Source organism: Schistocerca americana, chromosome 2 (genome assembly GCF_021461395.2).
Source record: "Schistocerca americana isolate TAMUIC-IGC-003095 chromosome 2, iqSchAmer2.1, whole genome shotgun sequence".
Lineage (NCBI taxonomy): Eukaryota > Metazoa > Arthropoda > Insecta > Orthoptera > Acrididae > Schistocerca > Schistocerca americana.
This window is the reverse complement of record NC_060120.1, coordinates 697,387,850-697,410,303: the sequence shown is the minus strand read 5'-3', so window position 1 is coordinate 697,410,303 and position 22,454 is coordinate 697,387,850. Positions and strand designations below refer to the sequence as shown.

Genomic DNA, 22,454 nt, shown 5'->3' with positions numbered 1-22,454 from the left:
TTCCACTGCAGATGCAGCACCAGCAGATGGCTAGGCTATATGTAAGAGACTTTTTGACATGGAATGGGTGAGTACTGTCATAATGGAGGTACTGCTGGTAGTTGGTGCACCTGATATGGATATATGTATTTATTTTTGGAGCCGTCAGAGATTGAAATCCAGGAAATTGGCTCAATGGGCTGAGAAGATGAATAGGTGTTGAAATTATGAAGGAAAGAGCAGAGGTTCTCCTTGTCACGAGTCCATTTCAAGAAAATGTCTTTAATGAATCTGAAACAGATAAGAGGTATTAAGTGTTACCTGGCTAGGAAGGAATCCTCCAGATGGTATAGAACCAAGTTGGTACATGATGCCACCATACGAGAACTCAGTCAAACGGATTTATTTGTAGATTTATCCTACGAAAGTGAAACAGTGGTGGGTCAGGATGTGATAGGTTAGGAGGATTAGCGAAAAGGTTGGTAGGTTTGGTATCAGGAGGACATTGGGGAAGGTAGTGTTCCATAGCAGCAAGGCCATGGGTATGGTGGAGGCTCGTGCACTGTGATATCGCATCCATAGTGTGCAACACAGAGTCTGATGGTAATTGGGCAGGAACTGTGGAGAGGCGGTGAAGGAAACGAGCAGTGTCTTGAATGTATGATGAAAGGTTACACACAATAGTTTGGAGATCTTGATCAACAAGGGCAGATGTCTGTTCTGCGGAAGCATTGTACCTAGCCACAACAGAATGACCAGTAGGGAGACCTATATGGTTGGGTTTGTGGAGTGGGTAAAAGGTAGCAGTGTGTGGGGGTTGCAGGTGTGAGGAGGGAGATGGATTCAGGTGTCATGTTTTGAGATGGATCTAAGGCCTTCAGAAGTTTTTTCAGGTGATATTGGGCTTCTGGGATGAGATCACTGTTGTAAGTAGCGCTATGCGTAATTTGCATATGTTATAAATGCGGAATGTTTTGTAAGTGAAAAAATAATGTCAACCCACACTACTTGACTATAATGTGTCATGTTCTCAGTCAATTTCAATGTGTGATAAAATGCAACATTGGAATATTTCAGGAAAATTTATAACTTACGTACTAAAACATCTGAGTATACAGGGATGAGACTCATATTGTTTGTAATACACTAAAGTGCCAAAGAAACCAGTATAGGCACACATATTCAAAAACAGATATGTAAACAGGCAGAATGCAGTGCTGCGGTCCGCAGTGCCTATATAAGACAACAAGGGTCTGGTAAAGTTGCTAGGATGGTTGCTGCAGCTAAATTGGCAGGTTATCAAGATTTGAGTGAGTTTGAACGTAGTGTTACAATCGACACACGAGCGATGGGACAAAACATCTCCAAGGTAGTGATGAAGTGGGGATTTTCCCTTATGACCATATCATGATTGTACTGTGAATGTCAGGAATCCAGTAAACCATCAAATCTCTGACATTGCTGTGGTCAGAAAAAGAGAATCGTTCAATGTGACAGAAGTGCAACCCTTCTGCAAATAGCTGCAGATTTCAATGCTGGACTACTAACAAGTGTCAGCATGCGAACCACTCAACAAACCATCATCAATATGGGCTTTTGGAGTCAAAGGCCCACTCGTGTACCCTTGATGACTGCACGACAGAAAGCTTTACACCTCTTCTTGGCCCATCACCATCAATATTCATGACTGGAAACATGTTACTTGGTCAGACGAGTCTCGTTTCAAATTGTATCGAGCGGATGGACGTGTAAGGGTAAGGAGACAGCCTCATGAATGCATGGACACTGCATGTCAGAAGGGAACTGTTCAAGCTTGTGAAGGCTCTGTAAAGGTGTGGGGCCTGTGCAGCTGGAGTGCTATGGGACCCCTCATACGTTGAGATACGGCTCTGACAGGTGACACGTACGTAAGCATCCTGTCTGATCACGTGCATCCATTCACGTCCATTTTGCATTCCGACAGACTTGGGAAATTCCAGCAGGACAATACGACACCTCATACATCGAGAATTTCTACAGAGTGGCTCCAGAAATGCTCTTCCGAGTTTAAACTGTTCTGCTGGCCACCAAACTCACCACACATGAACATTACTGAGCATATCTGGAATGCCTTGCAACGTGCTCCTTTAGAAGAGATCTCCACCCCCTAATACTATTACGGATTTATGGACAGCCCTCCAGGATTCATGGTGTCAATTCCCTCCAGCACTACTACACACATTAGTCGAGTCTATGCCACATCCTGTTGCGGTACTTCTGCGTGCTCGCGGGGGGTCTACACGACATAACACAGGTGTGATAGGTTTTTAGCTTTTTTTTTTCTTCAGTGCATATCCAAGATTACATGTGAAATCACCGCATAAAGATGACAAATGAGCGAAAATTACAATTGTAAACAAACACATGTTGTGTAACTTTATTGCGCTAGATACGACATTCTGCTAACCTGTCCAACACACGTCATTGAAAAGTCAACACTAAACCACGGATGTTTTATTTATAACTGGATAGAATAATGAACGAATACATGTGAGGCAAGAAAAAAGAATCAAAGTCGACATATATAGTAGCTAATTATCATCCGCAGCTTACAAAACTTTGATGACTTCGGAGTGGGCGTTTTCTTGCTCTGTTGCGTAACGAGGTAAAGTAGTGAAGAATTTTTGAATTTGATGTTCATCAGTTTTTTGCTTCACCTCCATTCGCTTCATTCTCTGTCCAGATATAAGTACAGCATCCTTACACTAAACACAGAAATGTTTTGTTGGGAAAAGAACAGACGTACTATGCGGGAACTATAGCTTGACACGGGGACTCCCCAGTTGTGATCGGTAGCAGTCGGCAATAATCGGGATACTTCGTGCCGTAAGTGATTTGCTGAGTGTGTAGTAAGCCTAATTCACACGACAACGCTAGGATCCGGGCAACTATGCTACCGGCCACTGCGAATGCGCGTCGAACGTTTGCGCAACTCGTTGGTAAAACTAAATACTTTCGGCGTGTTACAACTTTGGCGACACTAGTTGCATGAGTTTTACGGTTATGTGTGTTCGTAGAGTGTAGGCAAACTGAAATATGAAGTGAGGAACGGAGAATAATGTTCGCTTTTTGGATAATATGTAATTCTGGGATTTCAGTGATGCCGATTACAAAAATAAGTAACATATTTCTGCTCCTGACACCTTCATGTGCAATCAGAACATAGCTAGTTTGACAGTATCTGAGCTGCAGAGAAAAATTTATTGGGCTAGGGGCACATACACAACTGAGTTAAGAAAAATACAAGTGGGTAATTTTAGATGTTGCAATGCTCTCGTCTACAAGACTAAAATCCCATCGTTCGAGTTGGCAGACTCTTTGTTAAGGAGTATTGTTGACAGGAGGGAAGGCTATACAAATCAAGAAGCTGCATTTTTTATTCAACATTCGTTTATTTAAAACGTCGCAGCAGTGATCCCCATTCACATACGTTAGAATTTTGAAATATTGCCACTGTACAGATCTATCTTCAAGAGAGTAGTTTGCGAACCATTCTCTTCTTAATGCGCCCTGCTTCGAATAATTATTGCTGTTAATGTTAATAATTATTTCTGTTAAAATCAATAATTATTGGTGTTAATGAAAAAGCGTAATCACCAACTAAAACCGCATCTCATAACATGCTGAGTGTTCTCGATTATAATGCACGTGACATGATATGTAATTCTGGCAACAGTGCTTCGTGCATTACAGTATCTTTACTCTTTTCGCATAACTAACTCAGCTTAGAAGAAACGCGAACACTTCTGGTGACATTCCACGATAACTGAAAGAACTTCTTGCGTCTTCCATTATAAATTATTTCACTAAGGATGCTGAGCAACCGAGCTGACATCTGTTCTTCATCCAGTCACAAAGTGAAAAACGTTCCTTATTTATTTATTTACTTATTTCTTGTGGAACGATTCCACTCAACTAGATCTAGGTCCATCACAACTCGTGCGACGTGCAGCTGCCAAAACTTTCATTTCAGACACGACTCAGAGACACTCAAAACGACGAAACTGAAGTGTATACTGGAGGCGCCGTGTCTACAGTCAAATATGAAACCATTTGCGTGCAACCCATTCCATCCAACGACTGGCGCCACCCAAAGTAGCCGGGTAAACTAGGCTTTACTGTCAGCCGGTGTTCACTGCGTTGCCGTCCCTCTTGACGCTGAACTACGCAACTTTCATTGCGATTTGTTCCAAAAGGAAGGATTATAAGGTTGGTGGCCCCACTGTGGGGTTACGTTCCACTCCAGAGGGAAAACGAAGCCTGTTTTCTAAAGGTCATGGGAACTCTTTTTCTGCCTGCTAGCGGGATGCCAAGTTATAGTTTTTTCTTTTATTTTCGCCAGATAGATATGGTATCACTGGAATTGCACACACTAATTTAAACCTTTGCGGTGCAGTGTTACGTAAATTTGTGAATGTTGTGAAGCGGTTGCGGTGTGTTAAAAATGGACAGACAGAAATTCAATTTGCCGGAACAATGTATCCGAAAGACGAAGCTTTTATGTTCACGACAAAAATCCTTTTATGTATCGCTCTGTAATATGAAACTCCACTGAGAGAAGAAGTACAACTCAAAAAAACACATTAAAGGTGCTAGTCATAAGGTGTAAAAAAACTTCGTCTAAAAGGCAGGCTGCTGTTAGTGAGAGGCTAGACAATGCCGAAAAAGAACGAAAATTGAGAATAAATCTATGCGCCACAATATAGTTAAAATGTATTTAAAGGCAAGCATCCCATTGACTAAACTCGATAATGCTGAAGCTACGTCATTTTTGAATAAATATATCCCCGGTGACCAAGGTCAGAGAGTGCAGTGACGAAATGAAAGAAACCAACGATACTGAGAAGGATATTCCTATCGTAATTATTGTCGACGAAACGTATGACCAAAATAAGAGGAGCATATTTGCACTTTTATTCCGGCCAATGACAACAACATCAGAACAGAAACTGTATCTGGCTTCCTGTATCTTTTTAGATGTTGCTATCAAAAGTATTTGTGCTCAGGCCATTTTATACAGTTACAGGAAGTTTCTGTTCTGATGTTAAAGTCATTTGGCCGAAATAAAACTTCAAGAGCAATTTCTTCATCTGCCAAAAAAAACTTTTTCCCGATCCATTAATCACAAGATGGAATTCTTGGTTCCATGCAGTTCAGTGTTGGACACACACTTACCAGTAATCATCGAAATTTTCAGATCGTTGGAAAACAAAAATGCTGCCATTGGGCTCATTCTTAATCATTTAATAAATGAAACACCATCAGATTTAGTCATCTTGCTGTAGAAATTTGTGTGTGACACACATACTTGCACCGTCAGTTTAATTACAACACTAGAAGGCATGACTTACTCATTTGCACATTTACTCTAAAATAGGTGCAGGAAGCATCTGCAAAAAATTGTCTCAAATCTGCTGCTATGAAAAGTTAACAACAGTTATGTAAACATACAGCATCAGACCCAGTTAATACTTTTTACAAAAACATTGGCAAGCTCTTCAACCCTGCAGTTTGTGGTGGAAAGCTATATTTGAATGATTTTGCTGCTGTTATTATAGAAAAAAAGTTTCTAAGAAAAAGCATAGTTATCATTTGGTTGAAACCTTGTTAACTGTTTGAGATGTGATGAGAAGCTTGATATAGTGCAACTTCTACTCTGTGACAATATTAAAAGACAATTAATTTGGAAGAGTTGTTGTATCTGCAATTTGGGCACCTTTCAACAGCGTGGATGCAGAAACATACTTCTCAGTGTACAATTTAGATGTGACAGAAGGTGCTCAATGAAGCCGGACACTATTGAAACAACTTCAATGATTGCATTCAATAAACAAACATTTGTAGATATGCCTATATTGTGTGTTAAATTGAGTGAAAACTAACACTATGGTGTTTTGTTACAGAAATAAACAATTTCCTATATTTTTTGTCAAAAAAAAAAAGTGAATGATTACCGAAAAAGGAAAAAATTAAACTTCAAAGTAAGAAATTTTCGTGTATATGAAGATACATTCTGAAGGGAAACAGCTGAGCCCTAACAAACGTTCACATTAGACAGAGGTCACTCTTGACAGGACATTCAGTTTTACATCTACATTTACAACCACACTAGGGGCACATCAGAGGGTATGTCCAATTGTACCAGTTATTAGGGTTTCTTCCTGTTCCATTTATGTATGGAGCCCTGGAAGAATGATTGAATACCTCTGTGTGTGCAGTAGTTATTCTAATCTTTTCCTCACTACCTCTATGTGAGCTATATGTAGGGGATTACAGTATATTCCTACAGTCATCATTTCAAGCCGGCTCTTGAAGTCCTGATAACAGACTTTCTCGGAATAGTTTACATGTATCTTCCAGTTCAGTTCCTTCAGTGTCTGTGGCACTGTACCATGGATCAAACAAACCTGTGACCATTTCTGTTGCCCTTCTCTGTATATGTTCTTATATTCTCTGTTAATTCTATTTAGTACGGACCCCACATACTCGAGCAATAGAGGGTGTCCATAAAGTCCGAGAACACTTGCGCTAGTCACAAACATGGCGAGTTCAGGTGCGGAGCGAGCCATTTCCGGAAATGGCCTTCCCATCACCAGATCTCACTCCATGTGACTTTTTTCTGTGGGGACATATTAAAGATCTGGTGTATGTACCGCCTCTACCACGTGATGTAGCAGAGCTCCGGGAGAGAATACGGAAAGTGACTGCCACAGTTGATGATGCCATGCTGGGACAGGTATGGCAAGAATTTCATTACCGTATTGCCATCTGCTGGGTCACTCATGGTCAGCATATTGAATGTTTGTATAAAAAACTTTCAGAGTTCCTCTTCAGAATGCAATATGTATGACATCTGTACAATTTTTAGTTCTTGTGCAATAAATAATTGAAAGTGTTCCCGGCTTTATGTTCACCCTTTATTCTAGAACTGACCACACAGGTGACTTGTAAGTAATCTCCTTTGTAGAATGATTGCACTTTCCCAGTATCCTACAAATAAACAGAAGTCTACCACAATCCATGACCGAGGCTATGTGATCATTCCATTTCGTATTCCTACAAAGCGTTACACCCAGCTATCTGTATGAGTTGACCAGTTACACCAGTGACCCATTGATATTATAGTCATAGGATACTTCATTTTTTCATTTTGTGAAGTGCACAAATTTACATTCCTGAACTTTTAAAGCAAGCTGCCAATCTTTGCACTGCTTTCAAATCTTGTCAAGATCTGACTGAATATTTATGAAGCTTCTTTCAGATAGCACTTCATTATGGATAACTGTATCATCTGAAAAAAGTCTGCAGTTATTATTAATGTTGTCTACAATGTCATTAATATACAACATGAACAGAATGAGTAAACGGAAACGTCTGATTCCACCCGCCTGCTTCAACCCATGAAGTAAGGATGTTGTGCTGTGTGACGTCTTTACGGCGCACAGTTTACGAGTTGGTTGTCCTTAGATGTCGCCTTGTTTGTTTGATGATGGCACCCTCTGACGCGTGTGTGTGTGTGGGAGGGAGGGGGGGGGGGGGGGGGGGGGGGGTTGGGATGGCTGACCTACTTTACAGTGCTGAAATTTGCTGGTGGTAAGTAATTGTTTTTTGGGGTCTATTTTTCTTGAGTTGCAATGTTTCGAGTATTTATTGTGTAGGTATTGGTTTTTCATATCGATAGTTATGGCTGACCTATATAGGTCAGGGCAAGGGAAATGACAGATTACAATTTTTGAAGTTTTAAATGTTGGTATTGGTGTTTTGGTATCATCACCTGTGGTCAAGGGAAATCTCTGATTCCAATTTCTGTAGTTTATGTTGTATGTGTTAGTGTTTTGGTATCGTCAGCTGCGGTTGACCTATATAGGTCAAGGGGAATGTCCAGTTCCTGTAGATTTTGTAACTTTTTTTGTTCATTATTTTGTGTGTTTTGGGATCATGGTGTGGTTTTTTTTTACTGTTATATTTAGCTTGTCCTCTTCCTAAAAGTGCCAATTTCCCGCAGTTGTCCCATTAGTATGATTGTATTTTTGGAGGGAGATGTTATTATCTTATTTATATGTACTTTCGTGGTTCTCTCTCTTTTTTTTTTTTTTTTTTTTTTTTTTTTTTTTTTTTTTTTGCCATGTGGGTCATTCCATGTCAATTCAACTAATTTGAGAAAATGTTCCAGCTGATAATCTCAGATTTGGCTGAAATTTAGCACACCAATGCTACCAAGTATGGAACACTCATGTACAAAATTTTAAGTTCCCCTGCCAATTAGTTCCAGAATTATGGCTTGTGAAAGAATGTGGCGTGACCCAGAAATTGCAACCCACATCTGGCAATCTATCTTCAGACCCAACTTCAGGTCTTAATAACTTTGGAACTATTCTGCACAGTCCAGTGAAATTTTTACAACCCAGTAACATCCACTTAGAGAATACACCCTATGAATCAAAACACCAACAACATATTTCTGAGGAAAAATAAAAAATTCCAAAATGTGATTTAAAAAATGTAATACGTTAAAAGGTACATATTGTAGGTGCCCTCTGTGCCAAATATAATTCCCTCAAAAAGGGTATAAATTTTTTTTTGGTAAGCTTAATGTGGCCTAAACACACACAGAACTCATCTTGCCCATATCAGTCTCACAAACAGAGTTACATGCACACAAAAATACAAAAATTTGAAAAATTACCTAAAAAACATGGATTTTCTAAGTGTGGTAGCACAAAAGGGACAAGTGATATCCAAGCCAAATTTCAAACACTGCATAAGTAGACCATAATATAATATGTGGCAAAATTTCAACTTGTTATTGCAACGCATTTGTGTACAATAAAAGTTGACACTGATGTATTTGGTTAAGTTTCTTTTAACACGATTTAGTAAGTAATAGTGATGATGCAGACAGCTTGTTTCAGATAAAGCTGTAGCAATTGTTGGGAACCCTTAGGCAACAGAAAGTTAAACAATGGTAGTTTTCAGGGACAGAATGAGTCATTGTTAGGCAGGAACAACAAAGGAAACAAGCAACAATTACAGGTTACTCATGTTTTTAAGATCTAGTTCAGACTGGTCAGTACTGTTGTGGAAAGTCATTATGGAGGCAGGAAAGTGTATTAGTGGTGCTTTTGTTCAAACAAGTTGCAGTGTTGGTAGAGCACAAGCATCTGAATGTCATAAAACAACATATGGAACAAAATGTGGCACTCGCTTTGTACTGTATGATCTGGATGAATCGGACCAAGATTTGTTGTTATGGAGAACCGGGGTACACCCTGTGGGCACAAGAAGTACAGTTCCAGGAAACTTTAGTGTTTGTTATCATCATATGAAAGTGTTTCTGGATAAGTATTCTTTCCTACAAAGAAGCTTGTTTTGATGCATTTCGGATTCATAAGAAAGCAGTGAAGCGTAGCCTCAGAGAAACTGATATAAACCTTAACTACTATGGCCATTCACGAGAACACAATTACTATGGAGGGGTCTCACAGACCGCATTTTTCTATTTTATACATCAAACCAGAATTTTGCAGAATATATATAGTTTCTTGACTTCCAATCATTCATTACACTTCTTAGAGGTGGCCTTTGCAGAAATTTGAATTTCTTTAAACACTACTATATTTTAAACACTCCGACAATTAAAACAAAGCAAAACCTGGAGTATATTTTTATTTTATGAGTTACGAAAATAACAGCAAATAGTTAGCTCTCTACTCACACACAGATTTTCATCAGAGGGATTATATTACAAATTGGCAATATAACTGGGTGAAAAAATCCAACATGCCTTACGATAAATTGCGTGCGAAGTCAACTTTCAGTTTATAACTCACTTTGTGATGTAGAGCGAATATTTCAGTCCATAAGTCTATGAATAGAGAAACTTTGCCACATTTTACTTCTAAAATTACAAGTAAAAAAACTAAATACTTGTTCTCATGTGCCACTGAATCATGCTTTAGTCAATTTCCACCTGCAAACACTTCACGCAGACCTTCCTAGAACACCACAAACAAATTGGACCACCACACTGTTGACATGGATACCTCGTTTTCCTCTTCAGACGAGGAGGGCAAAAGGTACACGTTTTTCGATTTTCAAATTCTGCTTTTGGTGTCTGAGGCTCATCTTGCAAGTGTCTCACATAACACCGTTGCACAGAAGGCCCAGCTTTCCCTGCCACAGAGAAACAGTAGCATGCAATAAAAACGCGGCACGCAAACACTATGGTACGTCTGTGAGACCTCTCAAGGCTAATAATTACGAAACAAAGAGCAGCAACAATGCAAGAATTCTGGTACGTGTAGCTTGACAGCCAATAGGAAAGTACATGGAAGAGTCCATTTTGCTTTGCAGGGGTGTGAGAAATATCTCGACACAAAAATTAGTAGCGGTCTGAGAGACGGTCGATGGTAGTTAAGGGATAACATCAGTATTGAAAGTGAATCAGTGCATGGGACTTAACATGAAAACAAAACAAAAGTTATGTTCCAGGTGTGTTACACTACTAAAAAATGAAGAATATTCTGATAATTTACATGACAGTAACGAAGAGTATCGGCCACTTACAACAACAGCGGATGTACAATTAAATACTTCAGTGACTGCTCTTGGTTTGTCTCCCATGAAGACACACGAAGTTGGGAAAAGAGACAGGCCCAGCTATGGTAGAAGAAAACTACAAGAAGCTCAAATAGAATTTAAACACAAAATAGCTGACACACTAATGGTGGAAGATGAAGAACTATCTGCTCAAAAGGAATAGAAATCATGCCAGAAATGCTCTGGTTTGAACAAAATTGTGCATGATTTGAAAGAAAAATGTGCAATATCCACACGCCAGAAAAAAGTTGCTATTCTTACCCTTGCACCTTCCGGCTGGTCTATTGACTACACTGCAAAGGAATTCAATGTTCCTACATATATGGTAAAGCAAGCTAAGAAAATAAAAACAACCCAAGGAGTGCTTTCACAACTTCAGCAGGCTCAGGGTAAGCAATTGAGTTCAGAAATAAAGGTGCTAGTGTCGGAGATTTATGAAAATAATGACAACAGCTGAATAATGCCTGGAAAAAAAGACTATGTAATGGTGAAAATGAGAAATGTACGTGTACAGAATCAAAAATGACTGTTGCTATGCAACATATCAGAACTATATGTAGAATTCATGGAAAAGTATCTCAATACGAAAGTAGGATTATCATCTTTTTTCAATCTTCGGTCAAAATGGGTTGTGCCTGTAAGTGCAAGGGACACACACAATGTTTGTGTATGTGAGACCCATCAAAATGCTAATCTGATGTTTGCTGCTATAAAGGATTCTGGTCTGGATTACAAAGGTGCAATGAAGCTGCTAGTGTGCGACATGATCAGTTCCTACCAGTGCATGATACATAGGTGTGAAGAGTGTCCTGGTAAGGCAAATCTTGCAGAACACATGAATAACAAACTGTATGGTGAACTCCTTATGGATGACGATGAACTTGTTTCTTATAAACAATGGACACACATGGATCGCACAAGTCTTGAAACAAAGCAAAGTACAGTGGAAGATTTTGTTGAAATGTGTTGTTAAAAAACAGACAAACTGACCACACTCAGCTTCACAGCAACAGCACAATCGGCTTATCTCCAGTTTTGTAAGGATAACTTGAAACAAGATGAAATTATACTAATACTAGACTTTTCTGAAAAATTATTCATTTATAGATCAAGATGCCATCCAAGGATATCATTGGGACAACAGTCAAGCAACTCTCCAGCCATTTGCGATTAACTATAGAGGTGAAACAGGTGATGAGTCTGTCATGAACCTGTGCGTTTTTTCTGACTGTTTAATTCATGATGCCATTGCAGTTCATGCCCACATTCGCACTTTCATGGCATATGTGAAAAACAAGCTGCCTCACATACATTTTGCGAAATATTTCAGTGGTGGGGCAGCTAGTCATGCAGAATTGAATTTTTTCGCAACAAGTCATGGTAAAAATGTATGTGATGGTATTGGTGCTACCATTAAGCGCATGACATCACGAGCTAGTCTGCAGCACCCTACAGAAGGTCACATTCTAACACATCTTCAGTTATTTACCTGGGTACAGAAAAATATCTCTGGCATGCAATCATTCTGTTTTGAAAGATGAGGTGAAATCAGTCGAAGAGTTGCTAAAAAGCAGACTAGAACACGTTAAAACTGTTGCAGGCACAAGGAGCCATCATCACTTCTCTCCAGCAGACTCTGACAACGTGCAGATGAGCAGGCTGTCCGGTTATAACTATAGGTCTATGGGCAACACGTGTCTTCACAGTGTGTCTGACTCAGGATTCAGAAGCAAAAGCAGCAACATACAACCAGGTTGCTATGTTATTGCTGTTTATGATGACAAATGGTACTTAGGATGTGTTGCAGAGTGCTGTGAAGCAGAAGGTGATGTATTTGTGAACTTCATGGCACCAGCAGGACCAGCAAGATCATTTTGTGGCCACGTTTGGCAGACAGGTGTTGGATTCCTTTTGAACATATTCTTATGACAGTTACAGTTCCTACCACAGTGTCAGGAAGACAGTACAATTTGCCACTCAATGCACAGAGTACAGTAGCTAAAGTGTGAGAGAACTTCTGTTCGGAGCACAATCGACTGGTTTTTAGCAGTTAAGGTGCAGTAAACATTAATGATAGGTTGTGTTAATCTGTCTATATGTTGTTGCTTTGTGATTAAACAGTTGTGGGAGAGGATAAGAAGAGATAGAACAGTTTACGATATGTTTTTACAAAATTGTGTTGTGGAACAACGGCCATATCACCAAATACATCAGTCAACTACCATTGTACACAAATGTCTTGCAATAACATGCTGAAATTTTGAGATGTATATCATTATGGTCTACTTATGCAGTGTGTGATATTTGGCTTGGATACCACTTGTCCCTTTCGTGCTACCACACTTTGAAAATCCATGTTTTTCAGGTAATTTTTCAAATTTTTGTGTGCATGTAACTCAGTTTTTGTGACCGATATGGGCATGGTGAGTTCTGTGTGTGTTTAGGCCACATTAAGCTTACCACAAAAAATTTATACCCTTTTTGAGTGCATTATATTCGGCACTGAGGGAATCTACAATATGTACCTTTTAATGTATTACATTTTTAATCACATCTTGGAATTTTTTATTTTCCCTCTGAAATATGTTGTTGGTGTTTTGATTCATGGAGTGTGTTCTCTAAATTGATGCTACTGGGTTGTAAAAATTTCACTGGACTGTGTGGAATGGTTCCAAAGTTATTAAGACCTGAAGTTGGGTCTGAAGATAGATTGCCAGATGTCGGTTGCAATTTCCGGGTCACGCCACATTCTTTCACAAGCCATAATTCTGGAACTAATTGGCAGGGGAACTTAAAATTTTGTACATGAGTGTTCCACACATGGTAGAATTAGTGTACTGATTTCAGTCAAATCTGAGACTATGAGCTGAACTGACATGGAATGACCCATATGTATGTAGTGACATCACAGGCGCCATTTTGGAGACGCTAAGAATAGCCATTGGCACCATATTGATGACATCATGGGTCAAAGCTGACAGGTGGAATCAGATACTTCCATAATCCCACAGAAAGGGTACCAACACACATCCCGGAGGCACACCTGAAGTTACTTCTACTTCTCACAATAACTTTCCATCCAAGATAACATACTGCGTCATCCCTACTAAAAAGTCCTCAATCTAGTAACAAATTTCACTTGAGGCCTCATATGACTATATTTTTGACAATAACCCTAGGTGTGGTACTGAGTCAAATGCTTTTGAGAAATCAGGAAATAGTGTATCTACGTGATTGCCTTGACCCAAAGCTTTCAGTATGCCATGTGAGACAAGTGCAAGTTGGGTTTCACGTGATGTTTTTGGAATCCATGCTAGTTGGCTTGGAGGAAATGTTCAAAATACCTCAGTATGTTTGATGTCAGAATATGTTCTAAGATTCAATGACAAGTCAATGTCAAACATATTGGGTGGTAGTTTTGTGGATCACTTCTACTACCCTTCTTGTAGACAGGTGTGACATGTTCTTTTTTTCCAAGAAATAGGCATGGGCTTTTATTCGAGGAATCTGCAACAGATTATAGTTCGAAGAGGGACTGACTCGGACGCGAATTCAGTATAGAATCTGAAGGAGATTCCACTGGGCCCTGGAGCTTTGTTCAGTTCTAGCGATTCAAGCTGTTTCTCAACATCACCGACTTTTCATAGGTACAAAGTTTAAATTGGGGGAATTTTTCAAGGTTTTCCTTTGTAAAGGAAAATTTGAAAACAAAGTAAAGAATTTTTACTTTTGCTTTGCTACCCTCAATTTCAGTTCCACTCTCATCCAAGATGACCTGATGTTAACTTTGGTGCCACTAACAGCCATTACATTCAACCAGAGTTTCTTTGGGTTTTGTGAAATATCACTTGATAATATTCTTTTAGAGTAGTCATTGAAGGGATCACACATTGCTGTCTTGACAGCCAAATACACTTCATTCAGCACCTCTCTATCTATGGTCCTTTGCTTTTACATTTATTACGCAGTAATCTCTGATTCTTTACAGTGACTGTGTATCCTGGATGTTTCCTCCCATTATAAACTGTTCTGGTGGGTACATATTTATGCAGTGAATGGTCAATTACTCTTTCAAACTTCAGCCAGAGTTCCTCTATGTGCTCCTATCCTGTGCTGAAAGTTTCAAGTTCCTCGTTGATATATGACATATTTATTTTTCACTCTGGTTTACTGAAAATATATATCTTTCTGCTTGTTTTCATTGTACATTGTACTTTGGTAATCACTGTTGCCACAACCACTTAATGGCCAGTGATACTACTTTTGATGTGAGCATCCTCAGAAAGGTCAGGTCTATTTATTGCCATTGAATCCAGTATACTTCCATCGTGAGTGGGATTCCTAACTATGTGTTCTAGGTAGTTTTAAGAGAAGGCATTTAGTAAAGTTTCACAGAATGTCTTATCATGATCACCAGCAACAAAACTATAATTTTCCCAAGTAATTGCTGGATTATTAAAGTCTTCACCAATGATTACACATGATCGGAGAACTTATGTACAACCAAACTGAGGTTTTCTCTGAAGTTTTCGTTTACATCAGGAGACGAGTCTGACAGGTGACAGAAGCATCCAATTATCATTTTACGCCCACCCCTGATACTAAGTATTGCCCAAACTATCTCACATGCAGCTTCAATTTCTACCTCGGTGGATTTGAGTTTCTTGTCCACTGCAACAAATACATCACTTCCATTTCTCATTTGCCTACCCTTTCAATATACACTTAAAATTTCCCCAAAAACCTCACTGTTATCAATAAGGAACAGAAATATGACAGAACAATGCTATCCCAGAACAGCTGACAATGCCATGTACTTCAAGCAGGCCACTAGGTTTTGACAAGTGCCACAAGACCAGCTCTGTGCTCAACACAACAAGGGCAAATACTGGAAGATTTGGAGGACAAACAGTGGAAGATGTGCGGATTCAGTGTACAAATGGGGATTAACAACATCACCCAGATACATCTGTGGTGCAACTGTTCAGCAAATCAAAGGTACGGCCCCAAAACGATTCTTTCACGGCAATCAGGAGGAGGACCTGATTGCAACAGAGAATTTAAATGTCTTATTATTACGATTTTTTCCAGTGTTTTAATATATGTACATCTACTATTAAAGAAAAAAATGTTTTCTCGTATGATGTGATGCTAGCCAAAAAAATAAACTGAAATGTACTTAATCCTCCTCTACTGATAACAGCACGAAGCAAGAGGAAAGAAATGAAGCTTATAACTACTCAGCGAACGGACAGAGAATTACTAGCTCAAAAAAAGGGTCGACAGAAGCATCCGATCCCACAGGTCGGCTTTGACCCGTGACGTAAGGGTGTTGTCGTGTGTGACGTCATGACAGCGCGGAGTTTGGTTTGTGAGTGTGGCGTGTTTGTAGATGTCGTTGTGTTGTGGTTTGTTGTGCTGTCTGGTGGTATGTTCAGCGTTTTCGTTTGTGTGGTGCAATGGGCTCAGTTTGCTTTTGCTCATTATTCAGAATTGTTAGAGTGTCGGCTGTGTTTGTAGTGGAATTCGTTTCAGTGAGTTAACGATTTTGTGTGAAGGGTAATTTAGTGTTGTTCGCTGTACGCCATGTGGTAATCTTAGTAAAATTAATCGGTTGTTGTTTTTGTTCAGGAATGGATATGACGGATAAAATTAACAGTGCGCAGGTCAAGGGAAGTGTTCGATCCCAATGTCTGGCTGTGTATGTTGGTACTGGTATCAGGAGATGTTTTTGAGATATATAGGCCAAGGGAAGTGTTTGATCCTAATTTATGGGATCGGGAGCTGCTGTTGAGCTATATAGGTCAAGGGAAGAGTCCGATTCCAGATGATATTGTGTTTAGTGGTATTTGGGGAGTTTTGTGATGTCGGTTTTTTTCGTCCTTTTGTGTGGTTTTGTATGGGGCTGGGTTTAGTTTGCCCCCCACACAAAAACACCCCATTTCCCGTGCTTGTCCCGTTAGTGTCATTAGGCTTTTTGTGGAAAGTCTGTGTGTTTGTTTTTCGATGTATTTTCGTCCTCATAGTGTGTATGTAACGACTTTATATGCGCCATATTGGAATCATCGTTTATGGTCGTTTCCGCCATATTTGTGACATCATGGGTTAAAGCAGACGGGCGGGATCAGACGCTTCTGTATTTTCCAAAAAAATGACATACAGAAAAATTAATTTCTCTCAATAGGTTTAGACAATATAATCTGATAACAGTCTTGTTTGAGATGCTGAATTAAATAGTGCTTCAACTAATAGAAATTCCCAAAAGTGCTTCACAGCTTCAAAATACTTCAATGATTCATAAACCATATATGGCAATAGGAAAAAACCAACATGTTCATATTCACAGACATATTTCTATTCTGTATATTGCAAATATAGAATTTCAAAGGAAAATAAATGAGGCCAGAAGTAATTTCTGCCACATTTACAAGTTGGTGTAAACATGATATTATCAGTAAATATTAAATTTTTTTGCTGTTCTCTGTTTACTTAGGCACCTGACACAAAATCTTTCGCTTTGTAATGTTACTCAAAGTCATAAATGAAATTACTTTTAATTATATGATATGCAAATTGAGGTGCTTTGATTATGCTATAAATGTCATCAAAACAATGCAGCTAACACAGATTAAAAGTGACTGGTGATGTATAATGTTTGTAAAACAGACCTCACAGTTGGCACTCACGAATATATGCCACAAAGTTATGATGTTTATCAAACTACTCCTCTAATTTCTCTCCCCATCCCACACCTCTTGCATCTCAGCCAATGCCAATTCTCAGCCCAGGGGTCACCAGGACTTTGACCAAATCCTCAGTTTATTTTGAGTAATAAGTGTTATTTTTATTACAGCATAACTGGTATAAAGTAGAACTCAGCAAGTCTGCTATTTCTTTTGAACCTGAGGTAAAGTTGTGTCTGGGTACTGGCCATATGCTGCCGCTTTAACTACCAGTACGAGGTTTTAACCCTAGCTGAAATTACAACTATGCCACTAAGAGCTATCTCATCTGTTGGGAATGGGCCCAATCTTCCTGCAAGGTCTAGATTTTTACAACAAGAGAGAGGTGGAGATAGCTCATCATTCGGATGTCCAGTATTAGGTACATGCTGGAGCTTATCATGGAAATAGCAGTTCGACCAGGAAGCGAGGACAGTGTAAATTTGGGTTGCTTGCCAGGATGTCTCAGTCAAGATTTGAAGGCTATAGTGACAGCTAATGCTTTTACTGTATGCAGCTAACAGCACGTCATGGCTCAAAGTAATACCACAATACCTGCTACCTTAATTCAGTAAAAATTCATTTAGCCTACTTGAATTGTAAAAGATCTGTTCTTCCAGAATAATGGAACTGATATTATTTACTGAAGGAACATTTATCAACTGCAAACTCATATTTCAATAATAAGAAAAGATATGTGAAGCTATTTATAATACATATGTCCATAAAAATGACTTAAAACACCTCATCAGGTTTGAAGCATTACACAGTTTGGGTCATCAGTTTTGAGCTATAGCAGTACAGACCCTCGTCTAACATTCAACAAATAGAAAAAGAAAACAGTTTCCTGAGAGTTTGGGGAAGCACTTCATACATGCACACATTTTTGTGGCCAGATAAATTTTCTGAATACCAGTCAAAATAAGAATCCATGCAGACCTTGGGGTGCACTGTGGGAATAAAACAGACCTTCTAGTAACAGTGCCAGCAGGTGTGGTACCTTGTTGCCTTCCTCCTTATTGTCCGATTCGAGTCACATTTTAACTTTTTTTTTTTGGGGGGGGGGGGGGGGGGGGGGTAAATTGAACTGGATTCGTTAGCAGTATTATGATATGAGTGTGGAATGAAAGCAAGAAACACTATGAAATCCGCATCTCTTCCATGTTCCCTTTACTCTTGAAAAGAACTAGGATGGTTGGCATGATTAATACTCCCCACAATCCTAAAGATGGATAGACCACTGGTAATTACTATGTGTGGCAATTTACAGCAGAGAAGTCTATTAGCACTTGCTGCTCAAATTCTGATATTTTTTGCCACCAACAAGATATAATAATTCCAATTTCAAAGAAAGCAGGTGTTGACAGATGTGAAAATTACCGAACTATCAGTTTAATAAGTCACAGCTGCAACATACTAACATGAATTCTCTACCGACGAATGGAAAAACTGGGAAGATCAATTTGGATTCTGTAGAAATGTTGGAACACGTGAGGCAATACTGACCTTACGACTTGTATTAGAAGAAAGATTAAGGAAAGGCAAACCTACGTTTCTAGCATTTCTAGACTTAGAGAAAGCTTTTGACAATGTTAACTGGAATACTCTCTTTCAAATTCTGAAGGTGGCAGGGGTAAAATACAGGGAGCGAAAAGCTATTTACAATTTGTACAGAAACCAGATGGCAGTTATAAGAGTTGAGGGGCACGAAAGGGAAGCAGTGGTTGGGAAGGGAGTGAGACAGGGTTGTAGCCTCTCCCCGATGTTATTCAATCTGTGTATTGAGCAAGCAGTAAAGGAAACAAAAGAAAAATTCGAAGTAGGTATTAAAATCAATGGAGAAGAAATAAAAACTTTGAGGTTTACCGATGACATTGTAATTCTGTCAGAGACAGCAAAGGACTTGGAACAGCAGTTGAACAGAATGGACAGAGTCTTGAAAAAGAGGATATAAGATGAACATCAACAAAAGCAAAATGAGGACAATGGAATGTAGTCGAATTAAGTCAGGTGATGCTGAGAGAATTAGATTAGGAAATGAGACACTTAAAGTAATAAAGGAGTTTTGCTATTTAGGGAGCAAAATAACTGATGATGGTCGAAGTAGAGAGGATATAAAATATAGACTGGCAATGGCAAGGAAAGCGTTTCTGAAGAAGAGAAATTTGTTAACATTGAGTATAGATTTAAGTGTCAGGAAGTTGTTTCTGAAAGTATTTGTATGGAGTGTAGCCCTGTATGGAAGTGAAATGTGGACGATAAATAGTTTGGACAAGAAGAGAATAGAAGCTTTCAAAATGTGGTGCTACAGAAGAATGCTGAAGATTAGATGGGTAGATCACATAACTAATGTGGAGGTATTGAATAGAATTGGGGAGAAGAGAAGTTTGTGGCACAACTTGACTAGAAGAAGGGACCGGTTGGTAGAACATGTTCTGAGGCATCAAGGGATCACAAATTTAGCATTGGAGGGCAGCATGGAGGGTAAAAATCATAGAGTGAGACCAAGAGATGAATACACTAAGCAGATTCAGAAGGATGTAGGTTGCAGTAAGTATGGGAGATGAGGCAGCTTGCACAGGATAGAATAGTATGGAGAGCTGCATCAAACCAGTCTCAGGACTGAAGACCACAACAACAACAACAAGATTAGAACTAGCTATAATGTTCCACTATACAAGGGTGCACTATTTGCTTATACAGGTGGCACATTACTTTGAAAACACGAAATTATAATTATTTTCAAAATCTGTATTATATATTATACTGCCAGAACCAGCATTGTCCCAATAACAGGCTCTTTGGTCTTCTGCAACGTATTATACCGAAATTAATACGCAATATAGTGAAAACAGTATTAATAAAACGCAGCACGATTTACAACATTAGCACAAAGTGATCATAATCCCTTACACTAAACAAATGTAATTACGATTGCTCTAACGCCCAGTCACACAAATGTGCAACAGTCAAACACTTGTTTACTAACGTTGTACTTTATAGAAATAATGTAGAATTACATATGTAAGCTTACTTGCAGTTTTTTCCATACGTGCAGGTACCAGTCTGGACCCAGTGATGACAGAAATTGTCTTTGTTTGGCTGACCACTTGATGTGGATAATGTCGCTTTGGTTCCCAAACGTTCGAATACACTGGGTCTCCGAAGGGAATCCTTATTCTTACTAGGGCCGGCTTCAACTGTTATTTTACGCTTGGTCTGCTTCGGCATATTCTCGGGCATTTTACGGGTCTATTAACAACCAGCACACGGAAAACTGAGAAGTGACATGCACCTCTCCAGAAAGCAATATCCACTGACAATCGTCAAATTCTGATGCTAGCCTAACCATCGTCACAAAATGCTTAAAAAATTAGAAAATACAGATATTCGGTAAGAAGTTTTTGGAATGTAAACTAGAATTAAGACGTACAAATAAAGCACTACTTCGGGTAAGTTTGTACACAAACACTACAAACATATGAGTACCCCCACCATGTTTGAGGCACTCGGGATAAAGATATAACATTTCTGTAGTTATCCAGCTTTTTATCGATTCCTCATCTTCAAAATCATCGAATCGAAAACTAATGTGACTGATCCAATGCAATGTGTGTGCCTACAGGGGGCATGCACACGTTCAATATTTATTGACGACACTAGTTTGTCAACCATTCAGTATATTTAATATACCCTCATACAGTCAATAACATAGTCAATTGGCAACGCGATTTAATAACGTTAAGAAATGGAACCACAATTATTCTGGCTATAGATGGTAATTGAAATTTCATGAGAAGATCCCGTCGCAACGAAAACCATCTTTGTTTAGATGATTGCCGCTCCAATTCACGTATCATATATGTGGCACTATCTCCACTATTTCGCGATAATACAAAATGAGCTGTTCTTCTTTGAACTTTTTCGGTGTCATCTGTCAGTCCCAACTGATGCTCTAAGTAGTATCTCTAATTGCTAAGTTCAAGTGTGTAAGAGTTAGCTTTGTTTGAGTTTCTGGTAGTCACTCTGGTGTATGGAACAAATTGTTTCAGTCAGGGAACGATATTAATTTCTTAGTATTCAGTTTAATCCATGAGATTTTAGTGTAACTACAACTCATCGTGGACGAACGGTGCCGCCATGTGGTATACAGTGTATCATGTGTGAATGTGTCGTGTGCTTTGTAGAAAGGTTATGTTAAATTTTATTTAATTTATTGTCCAATTTGTATTTCATCCACAGATACGTAGTACCTCATACTCTGCTGTACCACAAATTTTTCTTTGTAAACCATGAATCTCCAATTCGACTTAAAGATCTCCCGTGTTTTAATTGAAGACTCAGTTTCGTCGTGGAGTAGATATGCTCATGTTTGGTAAGTTTACTAACAAAATTACGGAGTTGTACAGGATTTCAGAAGTGGGCTTTGTTCTCTGAAACTGACTGCTAAAGCCAGTCACACTCTGACCCAGTGAGCTTACATGTGGAGCAGGGAATCTTTCATTGTATCAGTGTGAATGTGGGTGTGTGTGTGTGATCTTAATAAATCATAACCAGTAATGTAGAAGACTTGCCCCATATGTGTTGGTCCAGTTACTGCGTTATATAATGTACCATGTATCGAGATTCACGTGCCACCACTCCAAGTAACTGTGTTTTAAATTAACATCTGTGTGTGTGTTACTTTTAATGAGGAAATAAATGTTAATTGTTGCTAAATTCGTTGATATTACATCTAACAGCGCCATTTTGCTCCCTAATCAGGTTCCAGGATCCTTAAAATCAGTCAGTCTGCACCTTTCCCTAAAAATATTTCAATGAAATTTATCAAAGTCATTGTATATCCAATATATGGAACGGTATTATATTAAATCATCAAATGATCTGTGAGGTGGCGCCGTTTTATCAATTTAGTTAATTAATACTTTAATAAATTTGGCCCACTAATCAGAAATTTTGCTGTTTGCTGCTTTGTTAGAGGCAAGCAAACATAAACTCTAGCTGCATAGTCATTCTTGGGATTTAGGAAATCATTAATAGCTATTTTGCAAAGCTGATCCTACCTGTACCTTGCAGTAGTAAAAGGGGACAGGTATTATATAGAATTTGATGTGC

General features: G+C 38.9%; 1 protein-coding gene across 7 annotated transcripts in view; it reads right to left on the bottom strand.

Moving 5' to 3' along the window:
• Positions 1–20,838, bottom strand: part of LOC124593671 (zinc finger CCCH domain-containing protein 13-like) — a 234,343-nt gene extending 213,505 nt beyond the window's left edge. For all 7 annotated transcript variants that reach the window (XM_047131957.1, XM_047131959.1, XM_047131958.1 and 4 more), the window contains exon 1: positions 20,374–20,838. In XM_047131957.1, the coding sequence (XP_046987913.1) occupies positions 20,374–20,582 (209 nt within the window). In that variant the 5' untranslated portion in view covers positions 20,583–20,838. The remainder of the gene's footprint in view (positions 1–20,373) is intronic.
• Between the last annotated feature and the right edge of the window lie 1,616 nt (positions 20,839–22,454).